Source organism: Peromyscus leucopus, chromosome 1 (genome assembly GCF_004664715.2).
Source record: "Peromyscus leucopus breed LL Stock chromosome 1, UCI_PerLeu_2.1, whole genome shotgun sequence".
NCBI lineage: Eukaryota > Metazoa > Chordata > Mammalia > Rodentia > Cricetidae > Peromyscus > Peromyscus leucopus.
This window is the reverse complement of record NC_051063.1, coordinates 160,437,877-160,457,872: the sequence shown is the minus strand read 5'-3', so window position 1 is coordinate 160,457,872 and position 19,996 is coordinate 160,437,877. Positions and strand designations below refer to the sequence as shown.

Sequence of the window (19,996 nt, the reverse complement as noted above, 5' to 3'; positions counted from 1 at the left end):
CCCTCCAGGGTCTTGTTTGTTTTTTGAGATAGGGTTTCTCTAAGTAGCCCTGGCCTCGAACTCAAAGATCTACCTGCTTCTGCCTCTCAAGTACTGGCATTAAATGTGTGTACCACCTCACCAGGCTCCTTTTTTTTTTTTTTTAAACTTCTGCTCTGGTCAAATCCAGGCCACATCCCTGTGAGAGGGGAGTACTCCGCTTGGAGAAGGGCAGATAGTAGCAATTTAGGACTCAAGGTTATCAGGAACTTGATTTTCTGGGAGGAAAGCATCTGAACAGTGGTGCCTTCCGCTGCCTTCTCACAGGTGCATGAACTTCTTCTGGCTGTGACCCACCATCGCTCTGTGGCTCTAGGCAGGGTTTGAAGGAGTGTCTTCCATTGTGTTTGTGGCTTTGTTTCTTTAAGATTTAGCTTAGTGCCAGAGTTACAAGAATGCAGGCGTTTTAAAAGGCGACTCGTGTCATAGGAACCTGGGGATTTTATGGCATCTGTAGAGATCCAAATAGGTCATGTGCCAAATTCCACATTAAAGTGAGTTAAAAAAACAAAACAACAAAAAAAACGTGTTGTGGACATGGCCAACCACTGCTCAGCTGAGGTTTCCAACCGTGTCATTTTAGCCTAAAAGGGAGCCTGCAGATGTCAGTCATGCAAAAATGAGACCAATTAGCAGACTTTCCATTTTCTCCATCCACATTCATGCTTGAGGAGTGGCTGGTGAACTTGATCCAGGCCCGACCTGTGTTTCTTTGGAATGTTAGGTCAGGCAAGCGTCATGGTGTGATCCACTCTATTTAAGGACATAAGCTTTAAAGTAGCCATATTTATTAGCAAGCATCACCAGGGCTGGAGATGTACTTCAGTAAAGAGTGCTTGGCTAGCATTAAGACCGTGGGCTCTTGTCCCAGCATTAGGAGATGGGGGAGAAATGCCATCAAAATAAATTTCTTTTGATTTGGTTTTTTGATGTAGGGTCACATGTGGCTCAGGTTGGCCTTGAACTCCTTCCTGGCAGTCAGGCCTGCCTGCACTTCTCCAGGATGGCACCACCCCGAACTTTATGTTTTAACAGCACTGGAGATTGGCCCCAATGCTGCAGAATTGGCTGGGCCAGTGCACTGAACTACATTCCCAGCTCCTGGTTTTGCTCTTTTTTTTCCTTTTGAGACAGGATATCTATGTCTTCCTAATCCGTCTTCCTGCCTCAGCCTTCTAACTGCTAGGGTTCCAGCTGCAACCTACCACATCTGGCTGCTTCTGTGGATTGGCAAATTTCCCCCCAAATATTGGTTTTACTTTTTCATTAGTGACTTTTACTTTAGTTTTTATTTTGTGTTTGTATGTATATGTACGTGTTTTTTCGGGTGTGTTTACCTGTGCATATATGTGTGTGGAGACCACGGGTTAAAGTTGGGTGTGTTCCTCTGTTGAGCTCCATTTTATTTATTTATTTGTCTATTTATTTATTTTTTTTTCAAGATTTATTTATTTATTATGTATACAATGTTCTGTCTACATGTTTGCCTGCACACCAGAAGAGGGCACCAGATCTCATTATAGATGGTTGTGAGCCACCATGTGGTTGCTGGGAATTGAACTCAGGACCTCTGGAAGAGCTGCCAGTGTTCTTAACCTCTGAGCCATCTCTCCAGTCCCCTACATCTTATTTTTTTTAATAAAATATTTCATTAGCTCTTGGAGTATTTTGTATATTCATATATTTATATCTATCTATATCTATCTATCTATATCTATATATATATATTTTAGGTTTTTCGAGACAGGGTTTCTCTGTGTAGTTTTGGTGCCTGTCCTGGGTCTCGCTCTGTAGAGCAGGCTAGCCTCAAACTCACAGAGATCTGACTGGCTCTGCTCCTGAGTGCTGGGACTAAAGGTGTGTGCCACCACCACCTGGCCATATAATGTATTTTGATCATATTTACCCTCCTTCTCCCAACTCCTCCCAGATCCACACACCATCCCCCAACTCCCCTACCACTTCCCAACTTTATGCCTTTTCATTTTTATAACCCACCAAATCCTATTTGAGCTGCCCATATACTCAGGGATACAGGGCCACCATGGGATCGGAGTGGATCTCCTATGGGCCACACCCTTAAAGAAAGTTAACTTTCCCCGTCTCGGAAGTCATCTGCTGTCAATAGCTTCTCAGTGAGGGTGAGAGTCTGTGAGTTCTCCCTGCTAGGCTGGAATGTTGACTGGGTTGCTTTTGTGCAGATCTTGGGCAGGCAGCCACAGCTTTGGTGGGTTCATGAGTGCCTTGCTCTGGTCTTCCCTGAACCACCTCCTTGTTCTGAGACAGCGTCTTTCATTGAACCTGGAGCTTATTCAACATTCTTCTTCTTCTTTTTCTTCTCCTCCTCCTCCTCCTCCTTCTTTTCCTCCTCCTCTTCCTCCTCCTCCTCCTCCTCCTCCTCCTTCTTTTAGGAGTATGGGGTCAGTGAACGCCTAGTATCTGGTTATCTGGCCCTGTCTCCAAGACTTTGGGGTCCCATGCATGCACTGTAGACCCAGCTTTTACTCATGGGTGCTGGGGATGCAATTCTAAATGATTGTGCAACGAGAATTTTGTCCACCTCCCCACCTCCCTGATTTTTTTTTAAAGAGTTATTTTACTTTTATTTTGTATATAGGTGTTTTGTCTACATATATGTCTGTGCCCCATATGCATGCTTGCTGCCCCTGGGGGTCAGAAGAGGGCATCAGATCCTCTAGGATTGGAGTTACAGATGGTTGTAAGCCACCATGTAGATGCTGGGAATTGAACCTGGGTCCTTTTGAAAGAACAGCCATGTTTCTTAACTGCTGAGACATCTCTTGAAATCCCCTTCCCCAACTTTTATTTAGGCTACTTTAGTAAATTTCTTTCTCTTTTTCTTTCTTTCTTTTCTTTTCTTTTCTTTTCTTTTCTTTTCTTTTCTTTTCTTTTCTTTTCTTTCTCTCTCTCTCTCTCTCTCTCTCTCTCTCTCTCTCTCTCTCTCTCTTTCTTTCTTTCTTTCTTTCTTTCTTTCTTTTTTGTTTCTTTGAGACAAGATTTCTCTGTGTAGCCCTGGCTGTCCTGGAACTTGCTCTGTAGACCAGGCTGGATTCAAACTCACAGAGATCCGCCTGCCTCTGCCTCCTGAGTGCTGGGATTAAAGGTGTGTACCAACTACCACTGCCCAGTTACACTAAATTTCTTTAAAGTATTGTGTAAGAAAATTTTCAGGCTGCATGTACAAAGCATGTATTGAAACGGGACCTGGGGCTGGAGAGACGGCTCAGCGGTTGCCAACACTGGCTGCTCTTGCAGAGGACCCAGGTTCAGTTCCCTGAACTCAAATGGTAGCTTGCAAAACTGTAACTGCAGTTCCGGGGAAACAGTGCCCTCTCCTGGCTTCTCTGTGCCCAAGCTGGCCTTGAACTCACAGAAATCCAATTGGCATGTGTCACCGCTGCCTGTCTATAAAAATCTTTTAAAAAGGAAAAAAATAATAATTTCAAGTTTATATTGGGGCCCAAAATATAGTATGTGTATACGACTAATCTGAAATCTGAAAAAGTCTGAAGTCAAGAAGCATGAACAATCCCATTTGTACATCCTGTTAACCTGTTGTGGGTCACCTCCCCTGTGTCACTGTGAGCCAGGTGAAGGGAAGGATCATCAAACAGTGACTGGCATTAGCAAGTGCCCATCATTGTCCATTGAATGGCCACATGAACTCAGAGCAGTTTTTAAACAAGGGGTTGTTGTGCTCTCAATTAAAGGGTTGTCCTGGGGCATCTTATAAGTCTAACCACCAAGGACATTCACACAAAGGTCCTCCTCCCCTCCAGAAGTCCCTAGGCCGGTCGGTCGCCTTGGCTCAGAAGACCATGTGTCCAGGTACTGAGGCAGAGTAAAGGTGGAGGTCTGAGCACTTGCAGGTCTGTCAGAAGTTGTTAATGTATCATCACCTAACTGTTAGAGAGATATTTTTCCCTTCAATTTTTTTTCTTTGCATTAAGAAATATTATTTTTCCAGCCTGATCTACAGAGTAAGTTCTGGACAGCCACAGCTACACAGAGGAACCCTGTCTTGAAAACCAAAAAAAAGTTATTATTTTTTTTAAATGGCATATGGTGGGGAGGTTTGTGCACATCAGTGCAGGTGCTCGAGGAGGCTGGAGGCATCTGATCCCGTGGAGCTGGACATAGGAGAAGATGTGACCCACCTGACATGGGTTAACCTGGGTCCCCTGGAGAGTGACCCTCACACTCTCAACCGCTGAGCTAGCTCTTCAGCCCACTTGGTTCTGTTGTTTTTTTGTTTGTTTGTTTGTTTGTTTTTTAAGATAGGCTGTCATGTATGTAGCTCAGTGTTGTTCATATTTTTGTTCTTTTTACTCTCTTGGAGGGCCCGCCACCCAGCTTCCAAATAAATCACACATGGAAGTTTATTCTTACTTGTAAATGTCTTACCTTAACATGGCTTGTTTCTAGTCAGCTTTCCTTAAATTATCTCATCTACCTTTGGCTTTGGGCCTTTTCCTTTCTATTCCTATATACCTTTCTTTGTTTCTTACTCTGTGGCTGGCTGTTTGGCCCTGGGTGGTTGGCTCCTGATGTCCTTCTTGTCTGGATACTTCTCCTTTTCTCCCAGATTTCTCCTTCTATTTCTCCTCTCTGCCTGCCAGCCCCGCCTATCCTTTTTCTTGCTTTGCTATTGACCATTCAGTTCTTTATTAGACCACCAGGTGTTTTACACAGGCACAGTAACCCAGCTTCACAGAGTTAAACAAATGCAACATAAACAAAAGTAACACCTTAAAATAATGTTCTACAACAGCTCGGGCTGTCCTGCCGTTCAACATGTGGCTTGGGTGGCCTCAGATCTGCCAATCCTCTTGTCTCAGCATCCCAAGTGCTGGGATTACAGCTGTGCACCCCAGCACCCGCTAGATTTATGGTTTTGACTTGGTGGGTTTCCCTCATGCTGGGACTGACGTAGATTCCCGCATGGTGGGGGCTCCCTTCCAGACCCCAGATTAGGCACAAACCACAGCCAAACACCAGGGAAGCAGGGAAGAGATGTTAAAGTGGCTGCTTTCTGACTCAGGCCTGGCAGGTGTCATTCTTCAGAAGAGAGCAAGGGGAGGTCTGTGTTGGAATGGGCTGGGGTGCTGTTGTAAAGGAGATGGAGGATGAGGGACAAAGGGAGAGGGCCAGGGGTGAGGGGCGAAGGACTGCCTCTGGGTAGAGAGGAGACGGACGTGGCCCACAGGAAAACGGCGGTATACAAAGGTAAAGGGGGAACCCTGTGTTACTGTGAAGTGTTTCATTTTAATTGGGCATCTTAATTAGGTGAGCCAAAGGGGGCTTCTGATTGCTGGACCTTGGTAGTCAGCCTCAGGAGGAGGAAGTGGCCAAATAAGGGAACAGACCTTGTGGCTAGTGTTAGGAATGTGATCTAAGGGGTTTTAGCAAGGCAGAGGGAATGGGGGAGGAGGGCAAGGCCACCAGAGCCACGTGCTGTGGTGGGCTGTGTCCCTTCAGAGATAGAACCCAGGGCCTTGTACACACAGGGCACACAGCTCCCTCCAGCTGCAGCCACGGCTGTTGACTCACACGCTGTCTTTTTCTCCTAACAGGATTTTATCTTGGAACATTACAGCGAAGACAGCTATTTGTACGAAGACGACATTGCAGATCTTATGGACCTGCGGCAGGTAAGTGCAGCAGTCAGCCAGTCAGCTCTGCTTGCCGAGGCTCTGGACATCCCGTGAATGACACTTGTAGCCTTAGGAAGTCCAGGATGCTGGGCTTGGAGAGGGGCTGTTGGGATCATCCACGATACCCATGCTGTGTCAGAAGACGGTGGAAGGGGTGAGACTTGCCCGTGTTGGGGCTGGGCCTGGGTTCCAGGATTCCTCTTTCCTCCTCCTCCACTGCCTCTCCTAGAGTTCATGATACCCACGGCAAGGTGTCTGAGTGTTCAGGGATGGGCCTGGACCACATCCTCACCTTGCTTACACCTCCATGCCTTCCTTTTCAGGCTTGTCGAACACCCAGCAGGGATGAGGCAGGGGTTGAGCTGCTCATGTCCTACTTCATCCAGCTGGGCTTTGTGGAGAGTAGGTTTTTCCCGGCCACCCGCCACATGGGGCTCTTGTTTACCTGGTAAGTGTTCTCTGGGGTCCCCTCTGCTGTGCACCTCCACGTTCTGACTGTGGTGTTTGCCTAGCAGGTTCCTGGGCAGGGACTGTCTGCAAATCTGTGTTTGTGTAAAGACCCAGAGATGGAAAACTGTGACTGTGGCTTCTTGCTTCTCAAACGAGCCTTGGAAAGGGGCCTGTGTGTGTGTGTGAGTGTGTGAGTGTGTGTGTGTGTGTGTGTGTGTGTGTTCATTTTGTCATTGAGGGAGATCCAGAGTTCTCAGGTGGAACTAATGAGAAGCGAGACAATTTTTTTTTTTTTATTTTTGAGAAGATTTTTTTTTTTTTTTACATGGAGCAGGGTGTGGGTGTGAGCTGAAATTGAGTTTGATCCCAGGGACAAGGACAGCAAAAAGAGAATTTTTGTTTTTTTTTAAAGACAGGATTTCACCATGTAGTCCCAAGAGCCTCTTAAATCGACCTCAAACTGGCTGCAATCCTCCTGTCTCTGCAAGCCAAGTGCTGTGATGATAGATGTGTACCACTGGAAGGAGATTTTGAAACTTAAAACAAAACATTTAACTCTTTTCCATGATCATTTAAAGATTAATATGGTTTCTTTTTTTTAAACATTTTATTTATTATTATGTATACAGAAGAGGGTGCCAGGTCTCATTACAGATGGTTGTGAGCCATCATGTGGGTGCTGGGAATTGAACTCAGGACCTCTGGAAGAGCAGTCGGTGCTCTTAACCTCTGAGCCATCTCTCCAGCCCTAATATGGTTTCTTAAGAAAGGTTTCTTGGTAGGTGGCCCAGACTGTCAAACTCACAATCCTCCTGCCTCAGCCTTCAGAGGGTGCCAGGATGATAAGCATCACCACCAGGTCTGGCTTGTGGGGATATTTTTCTTTTTCTTTTGAGGTAGGTCTTTCTGTATACCCCAGGCTGGCTTCAAATTCATGGTCCTCCTGCCTCAGCCTCCCAAGTGCTGGGATGATAGGTATGAACCCCATATATATAAAACGAGAAAATCCACGGAGTCTGTTTAAAGGGCAAAGAATTTATTAAGGGGAAAAACTCACTGTACAGAACAGAATTGTCACAGGTTCTAGAACACTGTTCTGGCCACCTGAACCAGTCCCTTATCCAAGTCCCACGAGGGAGAGACGAGAGTGATGCCTGTGTGCACCCCAGGTCTCAAGGGTCGCTGAGAGGCCGCGCCCCACATGTACTGCATGGAGCAGTCACCTGCTGCACCTCTAGGGGTGGGGCTTCAAGGTCACGGGACAGCTGTCCACTGCACATACAGTCAGACCTATCATCTTGCTTGGAAACAAAAGCCTGATTGCTTGTGTGTGCATCTTTGAATTTCATGTGAGAAGTGAGCTTTTGTTCTTGTGTGCCCAGAAGTGGGGTTAATTAGCCAAGTCATCTGTATGATCAGGACCTGTTTGTTTTACATAGGTATGACTCCCTCACTGGGGTTCCAGTCAGCCAGCAGAACCTGCTGCTGGAGAAGGCCAGCATTCTTTTCAACATCGGGGCACTCTACACCCAGATTGGGACCCGCTGTAACCGGCAGACACAGGCTGGGCTGGAGAGCGCAGTGGATGCCTTCCAGAGAGCTGCAGGTGCGTGTCCTCCAGGGCAGCCATGCTACAGTCTCGAACCCACCAAGTGGCACCAATGGTGCTGGCCCTGTCCCTAGCTCAAGAGCATTGCATGGGTCCTCTGCAGACCCACCCAGTACTAATGCCTTACAAGTCTGACAAGGGCCTGGGGCATGACTCCAGAGAAAGAGCACTTGCCTGAAATCCACCAGTGAGGGGCTAGCGGGGCGTGACTCAGAGGTAGAAGGCTTGACTAGCTTGAGGGAGGCCCTAGGGTCAATCTATAATACCACACATATAAAGGAGAAAGGAATGGCTGTGTAACTTCTTGGTCAGGAGACTTACTCAATGGTTGGCATCATGTGATCTCAATCCACTAGGGTTCATATGCATAGTGAGGCTTGTTGTTAATGATTAATTTTTTCCAGGTGAGTGGCTTCAGTGATGGCCAGGAATATTTCTCAATGATGGGAATACAGTAACTTGCCTTAACTGGTGAAGATGTAGTCTTTAGAATTTTCTATTAGTTGTTACTGTATCAGTCAATACAGTAATCTATGCATAAGGGAACATGTTCCAACACATGCATGAAACTATAAACAGTCTGAGGCCTGGAGACAGAGCTTGGGGGTAGGACATTTGCCTGGCATGTGTGAGGAGGCTCTAGGCGGCAAACGAAGGGACAGGAGAAAGGACGAGGAAGGAAGACAGAAGAAAGAAGTCCTGTAATATGTCCATATCCGTGATAGACTGGGCACAGTCAAAGATTAACAAAACAATAAAAACAGAACAATGATAACAATACAAGGGGATCAGTGTTATGAACTGCCTGTTTCTGGAATTTTCCGTGTCACATTATCACATTACAGTTGGCTGAATGTAGCTGAGCCGGAACAAAGCTGAACCTCAGATAAAGGGAATTACTGTTATTATCTGCACTTTCATATTGTGTTAATCGGCCGAGTTGGCAGAGCCGGCCGCGGCTGACCTCAGCACTGCCAGGCAGTATGCACCAGGAGCCGGCCGCCTCCATCACCTCCAGAGACCACGAACACTCCCAGCCGCTTTCTCTACGGTGTCCGGGGTGGAACTTGCTTTCTAGTTCACATTGGCCTGGAATTGGGGTCCTCCTGCCTCACCAAGTGCTGAGACCATAGGTGTGTGCCACCTCGATCGGTCGGCTTGTTTTAACTTCATCCCCTTACAGCTCATCCCGTTTTGAATGAGAATGAGGGCCAGAGAAGAGAACCAGCTTAGCACCAAGCTGTCAGGGCCGGGTCATGAGAGTCGGTGCAGCGGGCCAGCCAGGCACTGACCGAGGCTGCGGCGGGCTGTATTGCTCCTGTCTAGCAGGTCCCGTGTCTGCAGGACGGAGGGTAATAATGGCAGTTGGGATGCAGACCACAAGGTAACCGTCCAAGCAGCCAGTTTGATAGCTGGGTGTTTTTTTTTAATCCTTTGAGACAGGTTGTCAACCGTGTTAACCAAATGGTCTTTAACTCACTAGGCTGACTTTGAACTTGAGGTGATTGTCATGCCTCGGCCTCCTGAGTGCCACAATTACAAGTGTGTGCCACCACTCACCTCTCCAGCCTAGCATCCCTTCGCTCACCATGCTTCATCTTTTCCTCTCCCTGCATGAGCCTGCCGGGAAACATCACTCTAAGACCTGTGAAGTACCACAGCTTTGCCATTTTGACTCATGGAAGCAAGGGCTTGTTAATATTTAGCTCAGGCTGGCCCGAACTCTCAGTCTCTGGCATGCTGGGATGGCAGGCTTGTGTAATTGTGGCTGACCTCTGAGGAATCTTAGGGAGTCACACTTTGTGACCTGCCTCCAAGGCTTCAGAAATACAAACAAAGAAACTTAGTAACAGGACAGTCTGGGATGGGGGAAGGAGGGGGCCAACAGCCTGGAGCAGACACCATCCTTCTTTGGGGCAGCAAAACCAGAGGAACCAGTTGGATGGGATGCATGCAGTCCAGTCCCCTTCAGCTCCAGGTTAACCATCAGTTAACTGCCACAGTTAACTCTTCTAAGTGTCAGGAAGTCAGTCGAGGGTGGCAGTGTGGGCATGTCCAGTGGAGGCTTCCCCAGGGAAAAGCCCTGGCACCCTTTCTGTTTTCTGCATCACATGCCCAGTCATGGATGGAATGTCCCGGGTGGGACAGAAACAAAGCTGGTTCCCTTGCTTCATGCATATGTGAATGTCTTCGAAGAGAATCCAGTGTAAAACACTGTGATGAGGTAGAGATGTCATAAGTTACAGTTTTAACTATTTCTTACTGTGGTAAATATGCATGAGATACAATTTTCTTGTTGACGGTTTTTTTAAGTGTGCAGCTCAGTTGCATGAAGTGCCCTGTGCAGCCACCGGCTCCCTCCAGCTCCAGCGTGGCCTCATCGTGCACACTGGAGCAGGCCTTATTTATTCAGGCTTTTATTCGCTTACTGAGACGGGGTCATCTGGCCATCTTTCTGCTCCCCCCTTCCAAGTGCTGGTGTTACAGGGGTGTGCTACCACACCTGGCATCTGTACCTATTAGACTGCAATGTCCCTTCCCTTGTTCCTGCAGCTCCTGGTGACCAGTTCTGCTTTGTGCCTCTGAGTTTGACTGTTCCAGGAACCTCACAGAATGGAATCCTGTACTATCTGTCATTCTGTGGCTGGCTCATTGTTCTCAGCATAAAAGTTTTCATTCATGTTGTCCACACATCTGAGTTGCAGTCCCCTACCTGTCTTTTGAGACAGGGTCTCACTGTGCAGCCCTGGGAGGCCTGGCACTCTCTCTGTAGACCAGACTGGCTTGGAACTCAGAGATCCCCCTCCCTCTACTTCTCCAGTGCCGACATTAGGCCACCACATTCCTCATTTGACTTGTAGTACCAAGTCAACCTGGGGCCTCTCACATTGTAAGCACACACTCGACCACTGAGCTTTACCTCCAGCCCCTCAGTTTTTTTAAGGCTGAAGAATATTCCTGTGTGTGTGTGTGTGTGTGTGTGTGTGTGTGTTGGTCACCTGTTAACCCATCAACAGGCGTTTAGAGTGGTCTGCCTGCTGTCTATTGGGACCAGTGCTGCAGTGAGAATGGGTGGCCAAGCAGCAGTCAGGTCTTTCATGCAGTTATTTAGGTCTGCACAAAGAAGTGTGATGACTAGATAGCATGGCACCTGAGAGTCAGGTCGAGTCTTGTTTACAGCGCAGAATGTCTTTGAACTCTCCATCCTCCTGCTTCAGCTTCCCTAGTGCTAAGATTAAAGGTGTGTGCTACACACCTGGAAAAACACATAGTTTTCAAGATGCTTTAGGATTATAAGTGTGTGCCACCTTTATATGTACACATATAAATTATAGATGTCTGCCACATATACGTATATGTGTGCATAATACTAGAAGTATGTATAAGTTGTATATGTGCATTAGCTAAATGGTAGGTAGGTAGGTAGGTAGGTAGATAGATAGATAGATAGATAGATAGATAGATAGATAGATGATAGAGAGATAGACAGACAGACAGATAGACAGTTTTCTTTGCATGGTTAGTGGCTCACACTCAGGGTCTCCTGTGTGCTGTGCAGGCACTCATCGATTAGTGACCCCCCCAATCCTGTTGTATTTTCTTTCTTCTTTCTCTACAGCAGCATGAAAAAGTAAGTGTGATTTCCTACTAAAGAGCGATATATTCTGATTCTAGGGGTTTTAAACTACCTGAAAGAGACATTCACTCATACTCCAAGTTACGACATGAGCCCTGCCATGCTCAGTGTGCTGATCAAAATGATGCTCGCCCAAGCCCAAGAAAGTGTGTTTGAGAAAGTCTGCCTTCCAGGGATCCAGAACGAGTTTTTTGTGCTGGTAAAGGTGGCTCAGGAGGCCGCCAAGGTAAAGGCTTCTTAGTTCCTGTGACTTCTGGGTGGGCAGGATCCTGGTACAGGTGCCTAGGAGCAGCAGAGGGGGTCATGGCAGCAGCTTGCCCACAACCTGAGCAACGTGCCACCGAGGTGGCCGACCTGTGTTTGCTGGGCAGGTACTGGTGTTTCAGGTAGGGATCAACACTCCATCTGCAGCTGAGCCGAAAAAGCAGCCTAATGACAGTTGCTTGATCCTCTGTTAGCGAGATGCTGACAGCAGGTGGACTTGCTTGGCTTTGCGCCTACATTCTGGAACATTCTCCAGCAGAGGATTGATTTGGCTTAGAAGAAAGGAGTCTTTCTCCACAGCCAGGCTTGGGAGGGCCCCTGTGCCAGGCTTTCCTTGCCCACATCCCTTCTATATTTCAGGTGGCAGAAGCCTACCGGCAGCTGCATACAGCCATGAGCCAGGAACCAGTGAAAGAGAACATACCGTATTCGTGGGCCAGTGTGGCCTATGTGAAGGCCCACCACTACGGGGCCCTGGCTCACTACTTTGCCGCCACCCTCCTCATCGATCACCAGCGTAAGGCTCGGGCTCAGGGCTGTGGGCTTGCTACCTTTGGGGGATGTCGAGCTGAGCGGGACCTGCCTTCCTTCCTCCCTTGGACAACACAAAGGCACAAGGTGGAAAGGACCCATTGATCCAAAGTTGCTATCACACAGGCCTGTGGAAAGGACCCATTGACCCAAAATGACTGTCACACATGCCTGGGAATTAAAGGTTGACCACTCTAATGGGAGTCAGGGGGATAAATCACTTTTGTTTTGTTTTGTTTTTGAGACAGGGTTTCTCTGTGTAGCCCTGGCTGTCCTAGAATTCAGTTTGTAGACCAGGCTGGCCTCCAACTCACAGAGATCCACCTGCCTCTGCCTTCCAAGTGATGGAATTAAAGATATACATCACCATGCTCAGCTTAAAATTATTTCTTAATATTTATTTTAAATTTTAATTTATGTTGTCGTAGCCACTCTTGTATTGCTGCAGAGACACAGTGAGTAAAGCATTTAACTGGGGACTTGCACACAGTGTCAGAGGGTTAGTTCATGACCATCATGGCAGGGAGCACAGCACCAGGCAGGTGTGGTGCTAGAGAAGGAACCGAAAGCTACATCCTTATCTATAGGCAGCTGGCAGAGAGAGAAAGAAAGACACTGGTTTAGTGTGAGCCTTTGAAGCCTCAGACCCCACGTTCAGTGTCACACCTCCTCTGTCAAGGCCACACCTCCTGATCCTTTACAAACAGTTCATCAACTGCGGACTACCCTGCAAATATATGAGCCTGTGTGGGCCGTTTTCATTCAAACCACCATAGATGAGTCTGCATGTGGGACTGTACATGTGAGTGCAGTGCCCGCAGTGGCCAGAAGAGGATGTTAGGTGCCCCAGAGCTGGGGATCCTCTGCAAGACCAGTATGCACTCTTAACCCCTGAGCCATCTCTGCAGCCCCAATTATTATTATTATTACTATTATTTCAAGGCAGGGTTTCTCTGTGTAGCCCTGGCTGTCCTGAAACTCATTCTGTAGACCAGGCCGGCCTTGAACTCAGAGATCTACCTGCCTCTGCCTCCTGAGTGCTGGGATTAAAGGCGTGCACCACCACTGCCCAGTTTATTTTTATTTTCAATTTTGGAAGTTTGGGGAATTAAATATAGTGCCTTACTCAGTAGTGTTTATTTTAATTCATTTAATTATTGTATCTCTACTTAGAGGACAAGGTCTCCCTGTGTAGCCTAGGCTGGTCTTGAACTCAGGATCCTCTAGCCTTTTGAGTGCTACGATTATAGGGATGTGCCACCATACCTATCCTCAGATAGTAATTTTGCTTTGTTTTGTTGAGACTAGATGTAATGTAGCCAAGCTGGCCTTAAACTCCTGTTCTTTCTGCCTGGCTCTTAAGTGTTAGACTTATAGGTGTGTGCCATGTGCTCAGCTAAGATGATATATTTTTTCTTATTTTAATTAATTTGTATGTGCTGGTGAGCATCTTGGTCCATAGATAATATTTCAAATGAATCAAAATTAGTGTCAAGAAAAAAATCCGTGATTAAGGGCATGGTAGTACGCCATAAGTCCCAGCATTCCACAGACAGAGGCAGATGGATCTCTATGAGTTTGAGGCCAGTCTGGTCTACATAATGAGTTCCAGGACAGCCAAGACTGTGTAGAAAGATCCTGTCTCAAAAATAAATAAATAAATAAATAAATAAATAAATAAATAAATAAAATAAAAAACAAAACAAATCTCACTACCACCAAAATTAAATCAAAACAGAGATTGCACAAAAAGTCTATGTTGATGCCTGGTGGTGGTGGCGCAAACCTTTAATCCCAGCATTCGGGAGGCAGAGGCTGGTGGATCTCTAGGACAGCCAAAGGCTTTTACACAGAGAAACCCTGTCTTGGGGGTTGGGAGGTGGGGGTGGGGAGCCCTAGTATAGCCCAGTTTGCCCTAGTATATATAGCCCAGTTTGAAAAGCATTGGTGTTTTGCTCATCATGGGTCTGTCTTCTGTTTGTATAAGATTCTGCCACATACCCTAGGCTGGATTCAGGTTCACAGTCCCTGCTTCAGCCCCTCGGCACTGTGTATGAGCCGCCATTACATGCTATTCCTTTATTTTGATGTTTTAAAAATTATGGGCCTGGGGTATATTCCCATCCCAAGCTACACATACATACAATGTCACACAGTTGGTCACGAAGCTTAGTAGTTAGACTGCTCGCCTAGTGTGCAGGAAGCCCTGGGTTGAGTCTATACGACTGGAAAAGCTGGGCGTGGTGGCACACACCTATAACCCTTACACTTGGAAGGTGGAGGCAGAAGTGTCATAAATTTAGGGTGAACCTCAACTACATAGTTAGTGTCGGGCCAGCCTGAGCTACTAGAGACTCTATCTCCCAAATGAACACAAAAGACCTCTTCCAGGGTGGAGGAGGTAAGGGAGGAGATTCATGGGGGCATGGCCGCTCCTAGGAGGAAGGCAACCACAGGGTCCCAGCTCTGCAAGAAGGCTCCATATAATGATCAGCTTGGAGGAGGAGGTAGAGGAGGTTGGTCCAGGATCAAATCCTGAACCTCTAGTGTGGGACTGTCCCGTTGGGGCGATGTGTTTGCCTAACCCCAGGACAGGAGCATGCGCCCAGTTGCATGGGCTGCCCAGCCCCCACCTCCCCTCCCCTCTCTCCTTTCTCAGAATTGCAGATTGAATAAAGGGCCTCATGTATGCTGGGCAAACACATTACCACTAAACCATGTCCCTGCCTTTTTTATAGTTTTCATTCGGGGGCAAGTTCTTTTCTCGGTAAGAGGCCCAGCTCTGCAGCCCAGGCCAGCCTTGAACTTGCTATCCTCCTGCCTCAGCTTCCCAAGTGCCGGGATGCACTGGCTCCCACTCCTGCTTTTTATGCTTCACCAACCTCGAGTGAAGGCTGGCAATGGGTATCCTGGTTTGGTCGTCGGCATGACCATCTCCCCATCTTGGTGACGGTGGCTCTGCCTCTGGGGTACCTTGCCCGTGCTTGGCTTTCCCGCCTGCCTCTCTCACTTAAGGCCTAAAACCTGGTAGCCTAGGCTATGCCTTGGAGCCAAAAAGAGCTCGGTGGCATTGTTCAAAGGGAACTCAGGTCTGGGGCACTGTCTCCAGAGAGATGTAACCGGGGCTGTCTTTGCAGTAAAGCCGGGCGCAGACGAGGACCAGCAGGAGAAGTGCCTGTCCCAGCTCTATGACCACATGCCAGAAGGGATGACACCTCTCGCCACGCTGAAAAATGATGGGCAGCGCATGCAACTGGGTACGTGCTCCTGTCCTGGGGTTGGGCTCTGCTTGCTCCTTAGCCCCCAAACGGGGCTCCGAGGGAGGGTTTGGGAAAGGAGACCACCTTGCACTGAGAGATTGTGTGGGCCTGCCCTAGTCACAGAGGGCTTTCCAGAGTTATGTCCTCACAGCTCCATGAGTGTCCAAGCTTCCCACCACAGCCAGGCCCTTGACTACCTCCTAACACCGTAACCGTTCATGGACGGCCCTGTGCCACACTGCTATGGAAACTGTTGTTGCTTCTCTCCCCTCCCCTGCCCTCCCCTGCCCTCCTCTCCCCTGTTCTCCCCTCTCTCCTTTCTCAGAATTGCGGATTGAATAAAGGGCCTCATGTATGCTGGGCAAACACATTACCACTAAACCATGTCCCTGCCTTTTTTATAGTTTTCATTTGGGGGCAAGTTCTTTTCTCGGTAAGAGGCCCAGCTCTGCAGCCCAGGCCAGCCTTGAACTTGCTATCCTCCTGCCTCAGCTTCCCAAGTGCCGGGATGCACTGGCTCCCACTCCTGTTTTTTATGCTTCACCAACCGCGAGTGAAGGCTGGCAATGGGTATCCTGGTTTGGTCGTGGGCATGACCATCTCCCCATCTTGGTGACGGTGGCTCTGCCTCTGGGGTGCCTTGCCCGTGCTTGGCTTTCCTGCCTGCCTCTCTCACTCCACATTTGGTCAGCAAATCACTTGGGCTTTACCTGGAAAATGTGGCTGAGGTCTCACCTGCTCCTATCCCACCACCCTGGCCGAATCACATCAACAGAGCTTACCTAACTTCCATTGTCACCTCTGCTCTCCCCAGGTCCCTGTGTTCCCACAGACCCTGGCCACCTTAGTCCTTGGCTCACACCCTGAGGGCTTCCTCCCAGGCACTTGTAAGGTCAGGAGTGAGCTGGTCCTTGCTCTGACCTGACCCACTCTGCCCTTCTCCCTTTCATAGCCTACTTTCCTTGAAGACCTGGTCACGCTCCTGCCCCAGGGCCTTTGCCCTTGTTTCCAGCATTCTCCTGTCACGTGTCCTCACGCTGCTCCGTAGTTAACCTAGCTGTTCAGTTGGTGGAGCCTCGCCTAGCATGAGGCCTGGGTTGGATCCTAGAACCACATAAAGCAGGTGTGGTAGAACATGCCTAGGATCCCAGTACTAGGGAGGTGGAGGCAAGAGGATCAAAGGTTCAAGGCCAGCCTGGGATATTTGAGAACTATCCACTACCCCTACCGCCCCCCACCTTCATGCACCAAAAAAAAAAAAAAAAGAAAGAAAAAAAAAGTTACCTCATCAAACACACATGAAAACACACACACACACATACACGCACGCACACGCACACACACACTAGGAAAAAAATTTTTCCTTTTTTAAGTTAATCAGAAAAGCCTTTCTTGATCTAAGAGATGGGTTTCTATCTGCAGGTAAGGGACATCTGCACCGGGCCATTGGCTACCACGAGGAGTCACTGAGGGAAGCAAACTTGTGCAAGAAGCTGCGTGACATTCAGGTGCTCCGGGATGTGCTGTCCGCTGCCCATCAGCGCACTCAGCTCAAGTACACCCAGCACCGAGAGGATGATGATCTTCTGAACTTGATTGACGCTCCAGATGTCCTTTGTGAGTGGTGGGAACTGTCAGCCAGCTGTGTGGTACCTGTGGAGTGGTGTGGGCGCTGGTGGTTACAGCCACACAAACCTGTGTTTATTTGGCCTTCCAGCAGGGCTCATGCAAGGCCTGGCCGCCAGGTGCCTGGCCTCGGCAGGACTGAACTGGGGAGGGACCCAGTGCTACTCCTTGGTTGGATGTAGTGACATACCTGTAATTCTAGTATTGAGAAGGTGAGGCAGGAGATTGCCATAAGTTCAAAGTTAGCTTTCACCTGGGCTGTATAGTAAAACCCTTGTTTCCAATACGGTGGAAGTGGGAGGTACTGTCCTTGCCTTGGCCTTTCCACCCTGTCCTTCCCACCTTCACCTCAGAGCATCTCAGCCCCAGTCCCCACCTCCCCTCAGTTCCCGCCCCCATCTCAGTCCCTGCCCCCATCTCATTCCCAGCCTCCTCAGTCCCCGCCTCCTCTCAGTCCCCGCCTCCTCTCAGTCCCCGCCTCCCCAGTCCCGCCCCTCCCAGTCCCCGCCCCCATCTCAGTACGGCCCTTCTCAGTCCCCGCCTCCTCAGCCCTGCCCATCTCAGTCCCTCCTCTCAGTCCCCTGCTCCTCTCAGTCACGCCCTCTCAGTCCCCTCCTCCTCTCAGCCACGCCCCTCTCAGTCCCCGCCTCCTCTCAGTCCCCGCGTCCCCAGTCCCGCCCCTCCCAGTCCCCGCCCCCATCTCAGTACGGCCCTTCTCAGTCCCCGCCTCCTCAGCCCTGCCCATCTCAGTCCCTCCTCTCAGTCCCCTCCTCCTCTCAGTCACGCCCCTCCCAGTCCCCGCCCCCTCAGTCCCCGCCTCCCCAGTCACGCCCCTCCCAGTCCCCGCCCCTCCAAATCCCGCCCCTCCCAGTCCCCTCCCTCTCAGTCCCCTCCTCCTCTCCTGTGCTTTACTGGTCTCATGAGTGGGCTTCGCTGTGCCCTCTGCTGACTCTTCTTGCCCAGCCCACCCTCCCAACCTTTCCCTGAGCTCTGCTTTCTCTGGTTTGGTTTGGGTATACCCCTCCTCGTGCTGTCCCGGGCCTGCTCTGGGCTTCAGTGATCTCTGTCCCCCAGAGATGCCTGGGGCTTCTTGGTCAGCCCTAGAGTTTCCACCAAGGACTACACTGGCTGTCTTCCTTCCCATCTGCCTCCCTAGCTTGGAAGCCAAATGTGCGCCTGTCTCTACTCCCGGACTTGCTCTTTCTCTTTCTCTTTTTCGTAGCTCCAACATTTCTAAACATCTCCTAGGTGTCACTACAGTGTTGAGGTGGCCTGGACAGTGACAGTTATTGTTGTGCCAGGGAATGGGAGTCATGTCTCACTCCATAGGTCACTTAACAGTGAGGAACAGCTATGATTTTTTTTTTTTTTAAATTAGAGACGGGGAATTGGAGGATAACCCAATTGAGTTGGGACCCTCCTGAGGAAGTAGAGGAAAGGCCAGTTCAAGTTGGGCGTGCTGGAGCCTCTGAAGCATTACTCTCTCCAGGGTTTGGGGCAGGTCTCTTTGGAATGGAGAGATCTTATGACCTCCTACCAGAAAGCATCTGTCAGAGAATTTCTCTGTGGCCAGATCCTAGACAGACAGAGCTTTTCTGCTTGCCTGGGAGGACAGGAGTTTTAGTTCCTATAGCCTGCTGGAGATCGGAAATTATGAACCAGGAACTGTGGGTGACAGTCAGAAAAGTATGTATCAGGGGTTGGGGATTTAGCTCAGTGGTAGAGGGCTTGCCTAGCAAGCTCAAGGCCCTGGGCTCGGTCCTCAGCTCTGAAAAAAAAAAAAAAAAAAAGAAAAGAAAAGTATGTATCATAGTATCTCACCCTCCCTGTACCCAGCACCTCTGATCTTGGCCTCTAGAGTTCTCTCCTTAGAGACTGAACCTATTCAAGCTGGAATACTAGGCTCTTGTGTATCAGCATTGTCATTCGAGGTCTGCCAGCTGCCATAGTGTATTAGTACTGAAGATGAGGAAGTAGCTGGGAATTATTGGCTAGGTACTTTAGATTCCTGCAAGCGTGGCTCAACTGTAAAGCATCTGCCTAGAATCCCCCAGTGAGGAGCTGGGGTGTGGCTCAGTGGTAGAGCCCCTGCCTAGAATCCCCAGTGAGGGGTTGGGGGTGTAGCTCAGTGGTAGAGCCCCTGCCTAGAATCCCCCAGGGAGGGGCTGGGGTGTGGCTCAGTGGAGGAGCCCCTGCCTAGAATCCCCCAGTGAGGGGCTGGGGTGTGGCTCAGTGGTGGAGCCCCTGCCTAGAATCCCCCATGGAGGGCCTGGGGTGTGGCTCAGTGGTGGAGCCCCTGCCTAGAATCCTCCAGTGAGGGGCTGGGGGTGTGGTTCCATACTCTTCCTAGTGTGTAAGGCCCTGCATTTGATCTCTATCATGACCAAAATACAGACAAGGAGGAAATGCTTAGGGATTTAAGTTCCTGTCCCAGGTAACCCCACATCAGGTGGAAGTAGGAATTTGTGTCAAGGATTCCACTCGGATGCTGTATTCCCCTCAGCCCAGGAGACAGAGACTAAATCCATGGCAGAAGGAAGAGCCGTAGCTCTCGAGGTGGTTTTACCACTCGAGAGCTGACAGAAGCGCACTGTTAATGTTCTTAAGAACCGGCAGGGTCATTATGTGAACGGAGGGAGTCTACCCTGGCTTTCTGCTAGAACAGCGGTTCTCAGCCTGTGGGTTAAGACCTCTTGTGGGGGAGATGTCAAATGATCGCCTAGGACCACTGGAGAACACAGATCTTTACATAATGATTCATAACAATAATGTGCTGTAGGGGTCGGCACAGCATGAGGAACTGTATTAAAGGGTCTCAGCATTGGGAAGGATGGGGACCACTGCATGAACAAGCTCTTAGAAGGTGGAGTTGTGTCTGGTTGTCCCTGTCCCAGCTCCAAGTGGT

At 49.1% G+C, this 19,996-nt stretch overlaps 1 protein-coding gene across 2 annotated transcripts in view; it reads left to right on the top strand.

Annotated features, from left to right (window-relative positions):
* Positions 1-19,996, top strand: part of Rhpn2 (rhophilin Rho GTPase binding protein 2) — a 59,320-nt gene that overhangs the window by 30,310 nt on the left and 9,014 nt on the right. For both annotated transcript variants that reach the window (XM_028877772.2, XM_028877771.2), the window contains exons 5-11: positions 5,634-5,711; positions 6,038-6,162; positions 7,604-7,770; positions 11,449-11,636; positions 12,035-12,191; positions 15,343-15,462; positions 16,888-17,082. In XM_028877772.2, coding sequence (XP_028733605.1) covers positions 5,634-5,711; positions 6,038-6,162; positions 7,604-7,770; positions 11,449-11,636; positions 12,035-12,191; positions 15,343-15,462; positions 16,888-17,082 — 1,030 coding nt within the window. The remainder of the gene's footprint in view (positions 1-5,633; positions 5,712-6,037; positions 6,163-7,603; positions 7,771-11,448; positions 11,637-12,034; positions 12,192-15,342; positions 15,463-16,887; positions 17,083-19,996) is intronic.